The 11769-nt window shown below is 35.7% G+C and overlaps 1 protein-coding gene across 1 annotated transcript; it reads right to left on the bottom strand.

The window, feature by feature from the left end:
* Positions 1-3678: 3678 nt before the first annotated feature.
* LOC108980680 (uncharacterized acetyltransferase At3g50280-like) lies at positions 3679-5560 on the bottom strand. The gene has a single exon (XM_018951682.2). It carries the CDS (start codon positions 5403-5405, stop codon positions 3930-3932), a length of 1476 nt encoding a protein of 491 aa, XP_018807227.1. The 5' UTR covers positions 5406-5560; the 3' UTR covers positions 3679-3929.
* Positions 5561-11769: the final 6209 nt, after the last annotated feature.

The raw sequence follows: 11769 nt of genomic DNA, 5'->3' as shown, positions 1-11769 counted from the left end.
AAAATTTCTGTCTCTAGGAAACATGCTCTTCTCTGCTCTACTGGGTTTACCGAGGGTTCTTTTCCTTTTAAGTACCTGGGGGTGCCTATTGTGGATGGTAGGCTAAAGGCTTGCGATTTTGGCGACTTACTGGGCAAAGTGAACAAGAAGATTGCAGGATGGAAGATGAAGATTCTCTCTGCTGGTGGTAGAACTATTCTGCTGCGTCATGTTTTATCTAGCATGGCCACCCACCTGCTGGCGGTTTTAGATGTCCCTAAAGTGGTGATACGTAGCCTGAATAAACTCATAAGCTCTTTCTTTTGGGTTGAATCGGGAGGCAAGAGTAGGAGGAAATGGATTTCTTGGAAACACATATGTACGCCTACGGACGAAGGTGGTTTGGGTATTAGGGACTTTGGGGATGTTCAGAGAGCCTTACACATGAAACTTGCCTGGATCTTATTAAGGGCAACTCTCTTTGGGCGGAATTTTTTAGAGGTAAATATGTTAAAGGAAATCACTTATCCCTCCTTGAGCCTACTAAAGGGACCCGCTTTTGGAAATCTATTGTCCGTAGTATTCCGGAGGTGATGAATAGCTCCAAATGGATTGTGAAGGAAGGTAATATCTCCTTTTGGTATGACAATTGGGACAACGAAGGCCCTCTCTATGCTCAATTTCCTGTGACTGAACAACCTTTGATTAAGATAAATGAGTGCCGTATTGAGAATGAGTGGGATATTTCTCTTCTGAACAGATTAGTGGGCCATCAGAAAGCCAATGATCTGTATGAGTTTTTTGCTAGACAGAAGGAGGGTGAAGATGTGCTTGTTTGGTTGAAGGATAATGAAGGCAATTTTACTACTAAGAGTGCCTGGGACTGTATAAGGGTTCGGGCGCCCCCTTTACCCTGGGCTCAGTGGATATGGCATACTAATCTTCCCAAGAAGATTTCTATCATGATGTGGAAGGCTACTAATAACTGCCTCAGTGTTGACAAGAATATTAGTATGGTGGGTGTTTCAATGGCCTCTAAATGTAATTGCTGTCAAAAGGGTCATACTGAGGACCTGAACCATGTGCTCTGCACGGGAGATTTCGCTAGACACATTTGGCGTCTAGCGGCCACTCATCTAGGGGTTCATATGGCCCCTTTCTACACTTGGAAGGATCAAACTAATTTTTGGTTTCGTCGTGCGGGTAAGTCTTCACAGGTTAGAACCATATTTGGCCTTCTGCCCTCCATTATTTCCTGGAAACTTTGGGAGAGGCGCTGTAAAGCCCGATATGAAGATAAGGCTCACTCAAAAGAGTCGGTTTGGCACGCTATTAAAATTTGGCTCCGGCGCATCATGGACCAGATCATGAAAGTGAGTTCTCTTTCCGCCCAGGACATGAATATTTTGCATAGACTGGAAATTCCAGTCTTGTTCCCTAAGCCCAAGAGGGTCCGGGTGGTAAAATGGCACCGGCCCCCTCGGGGCTGGGTAAAACTCAATACCGATGGAAGTAGTTTCGGGAACCCTGGAACCTCTGGTGCTGGGGGTGTTATTCGGGATGAGGATGGTAGATTACTTCTGGCTTACTCTGTTCCATTGGGTTTAGGTACCAATAATTTTGCAGAACTCAGCAGCTTATTGGAAGGTGTTCGCAGATGTCACGCGCTTGGATTTTATCGTGTTCAAATAGAGACTGACTCCCAACTGGTAGTCAATTGGATTGTTAAGAATAAGTGCCCCATTTGGTATTTAGAAGACTTTTGGGAAGATTTACAAGGACATCTTAATAGCCTGGAGTATACAGTAACACACATTTTTCGTGAAGGCAATGTCGTGGCTGACTTTCTAGCTAAGTGTGGGGCTGAAGGTTTGAACTCTGATTGGTCTGATATTCACATGTTGCCTAGCCTGTTAAGGGGTCTTCTCCGCATGGACAAATTGGGTATGCCCTACCTGAGGATATCATGAGCCTCTTGCCAGGTTTGTTTTGTGTTTTTTGCTTGTCTAATTTTGATATCTTGGTATTTGCGTCTCTTTGTTCTTGTTTTCTTGGTTTTTTGCAGGTTTCCCTCTTTGGCTTTCTCGGAAGTAGGTTATATATATTTCTTTAGGCTTGTACCCTATATAGTTACACTTGTTTTGATGCTTGGGTACTCTTTTTCTAGATTTAGGTTTTTGTACCTCCCAGGTGTCGTGATTATAACCACGGTTTTCCTCCGCCAAAAGTAAGGGCAATCAATAAAATTGGGGCTCCGTCCTCTTTTTAAAAAAAAAAAAAAAAAAAAAAAAAAAAAAAAAAAAAAAAAAAAAGGAAGAAGATGTTATTGTGGCAGAAGAAGAAAGAATTCAAATTGAGAACCAAAGCCAGACGAACGCCAATATGCAGAAGTGCTTACTTTCGGTTTTCGAGATCGGCGTTTCTTGTTCATTAGAAGTGCCAGAAGAGAGAATGAATATGAGGGAAGTCATCAGGAAACTACATCGGATCCGAAATACTTATCTAGGAACTGGCCACCATGGATAGGGAGCGAGTATGCTGGACAATCTGCTCCGTAAGTACTAGAAATTTTCAGTGTTTTCTGTCTGGTGTTTATTTTCTTGAGTTTATTTTCTTATTCTAGAGTACTCTGTTTTTGAGTCAAAGTTTATTATAGATAGGTAAATGCTGTAGAAGACCTTCAGATTATCCTCTTGCTGAATTTTCTGTACTGCACATCCACACTGTGCTTAGTATTGAGGCGACTCTAATAATTCCCTGTCGGCGAGACACCTTTTCTCTTATGGTTTTCTCCTTTCGTTTCCTTTGGTCGGCATCTGTTTCCAATCTGTTCCTTGCTATTTGTGCGTGTTTCTATTTTCCTTAAATCAACTTCACTAGTCAGTGTCACCAACGTGATTTAGACGATACCTTTTCTCATAAATATGCTGCACGAAATAAATGACAGGCAGCCATAATTTTAAAAAAATAAAATAAAATTGAGAAACTTACATCACTTTATATGATTTGTCGGTAAAATTAATTTTATTATAAAATAAATCTAATTATTTCATGAAATCACGTCAACGGAGTATTGGGGGCAAAGTCTTTATACCATTCATGTATTGTTTATGTTTATTTGCAAGTAACACGGTTTGCTCTTAGTGAAATCATGAAATCACTCTCTCCTTCAAAATGTGGAATGATTAGTTTCACATTAAACGGATGCTATTTATTTTAAATAAAATAGAGATAACTTATTTTAAGAAAAAATGGAGCTCCTAGAATCTCTTGACAATGTGGTAATTATTAGTTTTATATTAAACGAATGCTATTTATTATAAATAAAATTATAAACGTTACGGCGACAAACAAATCCTATCAAAATAAATTTATAAATTAATACGTAAGATTTATTTTATAATTTAAATAATCATATCAAACCACGTCAATTTGTATGTTTATTTTTATAGGATCAGGCTACAACATTTCATTATTAATTAAAAATTATAGACTTTTATTGATTTGATTTTGAGTAATTAATCTACATAATTATCTAAAATGTGTGGTATTAATCCGTTTAGTTGAAGATAATAAAAACATACAGGATAACCCTTTTGTATGACTTTTAAGTATAGACTAAGAAATTCAGATATGAAAAAAATAAACAAATGACAAAAATGGCATATGCAGAGAAGAATAAATAGGAAAGCAATTAGGAAACATTAATTAGAAATTAAAATATATGTCACAGATAAACAAAGAAAACCTTCCCTTCCTAATAGTTCCTATACGACCTGAGAATCCCCACACAGTGTTTTTGACGCCGTTGGTCGTAACCCCATCAATACCATCACTAATTTTTCCCTTACAATCAAAGACATTATTTATTTTCAGAGTTCACGTAAATTTGTCTTTGGGAAACCATATTTCAAACATGTCCATGCATGTTTTTTATTCTGTTCTGATATTTAATTCAACACATATTGCATGAACTCCGAATCCGCCTCGAGCCCCGCCATCGTCTCGGCCGCCAAAACCACCTCCAGATCAACGCTTCCAACCCCTGCTCTTCCGGGGAACGCCGATATCTTACCGTCGAACTTGTTGGCTCCACCGCTCCGAATCGCTAACGGTCGGCCCCAACCAAAATCATTGTCGTGCATCGGAAGTCTCGGTGAACTACCCATCGTGACCGATGCACCGTCAAAGTTCCCTAACGGGAAACACTTGGGATCCCTCTCCCAATCCTCTACGAAGCGGCGCACCATAGAGTCGTCGTGAGCCATGACATTCTTGTTGAGTTGCTCTGCGCACCAGCGCAGATCCCGACACAAAACGTCACCGACTGACGCAAGAGTCGGAACGCTTTGAATTGCGTTCCCGAAGTAGTACGCATCCATTTTCGGTTGGAGCCTGTGACGGCAATTCACTGCCATTCTAAAAATGGTCGTTTTGTTAGAGGGCAGTTTCCTCGCGCGAGTCACCGCTCGCCAGAGAAGCGCGCAGAGCGACTGAAACGATGAAATTTCCGAGGTTATGTTTTTGTTTGACTCCGTGTCCTTTATTGGTTTCGACGCGGTGTTATTGAACAAGCTCTCCAGAATAGTCGTCACCTTACCTTTGTTGTTATTTAGGTAGGGGTCGTTCTTTTGCTTTCCCAACAGCTCAACGGCGTCGACGCGATCGTTATCGACCCGTTTCCAATTGTTGGTCATTGCTTTCAGCTTCAGAATTGCTTCTCTGCTGAAGCTGAAAATTCTTTCACGTAACGGCTCGTTGATAGAGAAGGTGACCTTCGGACCACCCTCCGGTAATCTTAGCACCGCCGGAGAAATTAGAGGCGAGTTGCGGCTAAAGTCCGGTTGCTTCGAGACCCTCTTTACTCCACGAGACACCTCGGCAAAAGTGTTGAAGAAATTCCAAAACGACGTGCCGTCCGTGACCGCGTGGTTCATAGCACAACCGATGAAAATGCCGTCAGCGAGCTCCGTGACCTGGATGGCCAGGATGGGCTTGAAATGGCCATCGAAGCTGACGGTCCGGTCAAACGGGAAGAACTCGTTGAAGCTATCAGGCACACGGGTCGGAACCAAGACATCGCGAACGAACAAATTATTGGGAGCGGTGGCATGGACAAAGTCGACCCCGGCGTCGTTGCACTCAATGTAGACGTAGCCATGGGAGTCGGTCTTCAATCGGCCAGCGAGAGGCGGGAAGTGGGAGAGCGCTTGAGAGAGACCCCGCTTGAGCAGAGAGATTAGGGAATCAATGGGGATGGAAGGGCGAGTGAAAAGGCAGCCCTTTTGGATGTAGTGGACGGAGAGCATGGGGAGGTCTGAGACGGAGAGCTTGAGGTCTGGGAGAGTGGAGATTTGATCCGGAGACACAGTGCATTTGGATATCAGAGATAGAGAAGAGGAAGCTGTTGAGCAAGGCATTTGCATGTTTTTTTCTTCAGAATAGATATATTAATGTTTGGACTGTGAATTCGCAGTGAATGTGTAACTTCTCACTGAGAGTGTTGGTATATATGGGGGGAGAAGGGGGAGGTTGGGTTCATGCACTTGCTGCGGTGTTGAATATTTCCCCTTTAATTTTAATTTTCTCAACATCTTATAATGTCACATTAGATAATAAATTTATAAATAAATTATAATAAATAATTTCTAATCGAACTTCTCTTGATTTAATTGTCTCTGTTCTCTTTAATTTTTATTTATTTATTTATTTTTTGGTGCTTTGATTTGATGTTGGGTTGTTATCCACTGCTTTAATTGCCAATTTTTTCTCGATGGATCGCAGTAGTCTCTGATGGTATGATTAGGTACTTGTGCCCCCTACCCAGTTCTTTTATCTAAACTTTTCTTATTTAATTTCAACCTATAATTTTAATGATAAATATACCATATCATTTGAAATATATATATATATATATATATATATATACGCTAATAAGCTTGAATGAGACAATAAAATTTAGAAAGAATACAATTTTAAACACACGGAACCTGATAATCCTGTTATTGTAATTAATATTGCTCGTAAATTACTCAAGTAAAATATATAGCACCAAAATAATAATCTAATGTCGTATGTATTTATCTTTCTGCATTGAATTATATATTCAATTCAATTTAGAGTTTCAAGGGGATTTTACTTTGCTAAATGGCATTGGAAGGATTTTTTATCCCCATCAGCTGGGCCTTCAATGGTAAATTGAAAACCAGCCAGCCAGGAGTATATACTACGCCCTCAAAGGATCGCGCGCCCTCAGTCGAGGATAAGTAAGGTAACCGTTATAAATAATAACAGACCTTATATAAAAAGGAAATGGTGAGATATCTGTCAAATAAGGATGGTAATCATTTTCTTCTATTAGATATGGATCATGGTCCTAATAATCAAGGCTAGCTCCAATATTAAAGGGAGAGGATAGTGTCGTTATTTGATCATCATCGAATAAGATTCATTCCTATATAAAAAGTTGAAACAAGAAATTAATCCATATAAGGTATTTACGAGATGTTTTTCATTGTTGTCTTCTATATTGGATTCCAATTTAAGCATCGGAGATGCATCGAGCACATCGGGCTACTGCATCTCTTGGTGCAAGTTGATTGGGTCGATCGATCACCATATTGCAAAACACATAATCAACAAGCTGTATCGACCAAGAGGTTGTTGCATGCGAAGAGGACTAATTTGATTTTCACATGCACACTTATAAATAATTTGGAGAGGGCCTAATCAAGGCTTATAAGAATCTCTCTAGATTTTTCCCTCGATCGAGTCTTAACACTATCCCATGCTAAAAGTCTGCATGCAGCCTTCGATCAGTTACACAATGCCTACACATGATGATATATAGCAGATACGCATGCAATCAGTGTGATCTTAAATTTTTGTCTAAAAATTGATTTTTCCCGTTGTTCTACTCATCATAATTTAATACATGTTTGTCCATCAACTACAGTTAAAAAAAAAAAAAAAACATGCAGTCCTAATCTATGGGACACTACGTGGGAGGAAATACTTGTGTCCCAATCCTACTTATTGCCAGCAATCGGTCACTGTAAAGTTGCCGTCCTAACAGGTAGAGTACTATAATTACTGCATGTGATCGCATCTAAATGAAAAAAAGTACATCAACGTCTAGTCTTTCCCCACAAAGCATGCATCAACTTAAGTCTAGTCACTAACTCTTATCTTTTTCACTTTTTTTTTTTTTTTAAAAAGAGTTATCTCTGGATGACTAAAATCACAGGAGTTAGTATAATTAATTAAGATGAAGCAAAAAAAAAAGTTATCATGATCAGTAGCTGATCATCATGTCCATTAAGCAATCCCATATATACGTACTCATGTACTTAAGATAATGAGCAACCTCAGTACAAGTACCAACTAAAGAAAGACGCATATTAATTTGGTTGGCTGCCTGAAAAGATATTGATCCATTAGACTTTTTCTTTGTTATAATTTGAGTGTATAGTGGATACATGAGCTGATCCACCATTGAGACGGAAAATAAAAAACAGTACTAATTAATTAATTACCGTCAATGACAAGCATGCATGATTAGTCTATATATATGTTGATATAGTTTTCGCATGATGATTGTCAATCGTTATTAATTAGGTAAAGAAAATTACAAGTTTTTCATTAATTTCCGATCCGCGTCATCATCATCTTTATGTTCCTGATCTCCGATCCTTACCCTCTAATATCATCATCATCTCCTCACAAATTTCTAATTTCCTGATCACTAATTTCTAAGTTCCTCATTTGTCATTAGCTAGGCATGTGTAGTACTGTCAGGCATCATATGTGATGCGTGAGTGTCATGATACTACATTATTCCAAGCGCGCGCGCGAGTAATATGAATCATATATAATCGTGTACTGAGCATCATATTGTACATGTCATGATCGCATGTGACTAATTCCACACATTAGCTAGCTAGCTAGCTTGGGATAGATCACGAACTCATCTCCTGATCTCATCATGGCCACTAGCTAGCTATATGATATATCTCCAATATCGAATTAGAAAAGCGACCAAACACATGATGACCAACTTTCGACTGTTGATCTCTATATCGAATTGGCAATCAACAATCAAGTTATAACTCGAATCATGAGTACCCTAGCTAGCTAGCTAGATGTAATTTACAACTTAATTAAAAGAAAGAATCACCCTAGCTACTAATTGGTTCCTATATATATATATATATATACGTACTTTCCACATCATTTATTGAGTAATTATAGGCACTAGACCGATCTTAATCATGTATATTCATAATTTGTTGTATATAACATAGAACTATTTCCACCAGTTCTATATATATATATATATATATATATATATATATATATAATCTTATGCTTTTATTAATATAATCCTTTTAATTCTGAGATAAAAAGAATTAAAAAAGACAAAAAATAAATGATCCAGTACCTTAGATACATTGAACTGGTGAGGAATTGATAATCACTAATTTACAAAAAAAAAAAAAAAGAGGGATACGGCCACCTATAATTAATTCACTATATTCCGAAACGTCGTAATATCATGACTCAATTGATAAGTACAAATGAAGACAAAGATTATGTTATTAACTGATAAAACTTAGCTCAACCATGCATGCATATACTTATCACCAATTGGCAAAAATGTATATTAATTAATTAAGCTTTTGAGAAGATCAGTACTCCACGACAACCCAAATTCGATCATGCTAGCTAGATTTAACAATTCATGTAGGAAGGGCCCTCAATCACTCTCTTGATCGATCTAAATGCCCAGAATTCATGCATGGGCGGCCGGCCTTTAGATTCTATATCTCTAGCTTTAACTGTTTACCTATATAATCATCTTAATTAATACGCCTACTACTTGGGATATTTTAATTTATAGCTTATATATGTCACATATTGATGCCTTTATTGATTTAGTTATGCATTTTAATAATGCCCAATATTGAACGAGATTATCTAGCTAGCTAGCTAGCTGATATGATCATTAAAGAAAAAGGTCGGTTAATCAAGAGGATAATACTTGTTTTACTACTGTTTTATTACTAAGATATTTATTTCTTTTGTTTTTTAAGTCTGGATTAAAAATTCAAAACATGCCCTTTTAGCATAATTTATAACAAAATAAATTCAATCAACCAACATAATCATATAATTTAATTAAAAATTAATTTAATTTTATAAAAATTAACTTTTTTTTTACTCTTTAAATTTCAAAAATGTTGTCCCAAAAAAATATTTTTCGTAGCGCTTAAGTGCATGTGATATACATATTGTAAATTATAAGAAGAATATCAAACTTATATATATTTTATATATATATTTTTATATTAAAATATAAGATATTTTTATAAAATTAATTTTTTAATTAAATTATATAATTATATTAATTGATTAAATTTATTTTATTTTAAATCATGCAAGAAGTTCACGTTTATATTTTTAATTCAAATTTAAAGAATGAAAGTAGAAAAATAGATGAATAATAAAATAATAACAAAATAAGTGTAGGTAAGATTCATTACCCTAACCAAGATTCTCCAACAACCGCCATTTATAATTTGTCGGCTTCTGGGCAGTGTTCAAATAAATATAGGAAAATATTATTTTGCTCTCAATGGTTGGTATATTTTAATTTTTTTTATTTAATGAATAAAAAAATAACTTTTAGTATATTGATATATGTTTTTATTTTTTAAAAATATTAAAAAAATATAAAAAGAAAAAGAAAAATTTGAACTAAACAGCTGCTGGCGGCGGTTAAAGCTGGCCGGCACAACTCATAAATATATTTGCTAGAAACTAAAAAATTAATATGCATGCAAAGCACATTAGTATTTAATTGGGTATGCCAGAATGTACGTACGAACGTGGACTAATCAATTGTTTGACTTTAGAAGGTCACTTAATGTATTAAGATATACCAGCAGGAGAAAGATATATGGATAGCTTAGCCATGGTGTCTAAGTACTAGGACCCAAGAAATTAATCTTAATTAGCTGTTGTACTGTACCTCAGTTTTTTCCACGTGTATGACAGTTCAGGCCCTCAGGACCAATTTGAATTCAATTCGGGAATGTCCGTGCATGCTGTTGTGCCCGAGAAGTTAGAAACAAAGCTGGTTGTAGGGGTGTTCTTTCAGGTTTCGATCCGGAAATTTGAATATATCCGAATTGAAATTTGGATCGGATTGATTCGGATCAGGCTCAAGCCAGAATTTGGATGTATCTAAATTTTTTGAAACTCAAAAATTCGGATTTTGGATTATACCCGAATTTTTTATTTTTATTTTTATGTTTTTAAGTAAAAGCTTTTATTTTATTAAATTTTTTTTCTAAGAAGTCAAGTTCATGAATCACATAATATTTTTGTTCTAAAAATACTAAATGCATGTGAAAAAAAAAAAAAAACAAATATTCATCTATGCATGCATCGCAATGCAATCCACTACATATTACACTAATAGTATTTATAAATTATACTAATGGTATTTATAAATTACATTACCAAACACAAAATTGCAATAAATGAGTTAAAAAATCAGTAGCACATTATTCTCATCAGTGATTTAATCTCACACCAAATAATAGTCCATTGTCAATTCCTGCAGCCAAGAAATCAAAAAGCTTATTAACTAGTTTTGCATATTATATTCAAGTAGAATATTAAAAAAGAGTAAAGGAAATGAGTATAAAAATTTATGGTTTTATGCATAAAGATTGCAGCACCTCAAAATGGTTTTGAAATTAATGACGATTCATCAAAATAATGTTAAGAAATGCATCCAAACAATCATAGCTAGTTAAAGGGCAGTCATAGAAAAGATGCATATTAGATTCAATATCACCCAATATAGTCCATTGTATGCTTGCAAATGCATGTGCTAGTGTTTGGCAATAATGTTTTATAAGTACAATTGACTGGGTGCAACAATAATGTTTAGCAAGAATCAAACATTTTATATAAGTTGAACTCAATAGTTTTCAATAAATAAAAGTATATAACCAAATTTAAAAAATAAAAAACTTCAACTAACAAATGCATAATTCAAGCAAATGCATATAATAATAAAATTTATTCTTTATTTCAAGATAGAACTTCCCAAGACTCTAGTTTTTCTTCTTATATTTATTTAATTTTTTAATTTAGAAGGCAATTAATAATGATTATCCACTATTGCCAGCTTCAATTGGGTTACTTTCTTCTTCACTTGGTTCATGCCAGTTTTTCAAGCAATAAGGGTTCAGTAACAAAAGAAATATTTCATTCCATCTACCTTGTAGTCACTTTTTTTTTATAAGTAAATCAAATGAATCGAATAATCGTGCTCCCTTCCCAAGGTTACTACATGAAAATCAGACCATTTCACCAAAAAGAAACGTGTTCCATCTACCAGCTTGTAGTCATCAAGTTTCGCAAAGAACATTTTCCACAAAAATGAGCGGAAACCCACCCTTTAACTAATAGGTTGCACTAGTTCTTTTACATATAAAGCCAAACAATACATTAAGTACTAAATGATAAAAATCAAGTATATGGGTAAATCTAAAAATCAGGTATATGGGTAAATCTAATGATAAAAATTAGTGACTTGGTGGAATACACAAGAGTGAACTTTTAGATAAGCTTGTTTGGGTAAGCAAAATTAAAATGCATTTTAGGCCAAGTAATATTGAGATTAGAAACAGAAGCATGAGCTAAACATCATTATTAGACCACCAATCATCTATAAAAAACATTTGCTTTTCTCTGAAATAGTCAAGCAAAACAAGT

This window comes from Juglans regia, chromosome 12 (assembly GCF_001411555.2).
Source record: "Juglans regia cultivar Chandler chromosome 12, Walnut 2.0, whole genome shotgun sequence".
Classification (NCBI taxonomy): domain Eukaryota; kingdom Viridiplantae; phylum Streptophyta; class Magnoliopsida; order Fagales; family Juglandaceae; genus Juglans; species Juglans regia.
The sequence above is the reverse complement of the archived record's forward strand: the minus strand, read 5'-3'. Positions and strand labels throughout refer to the sequence as shown.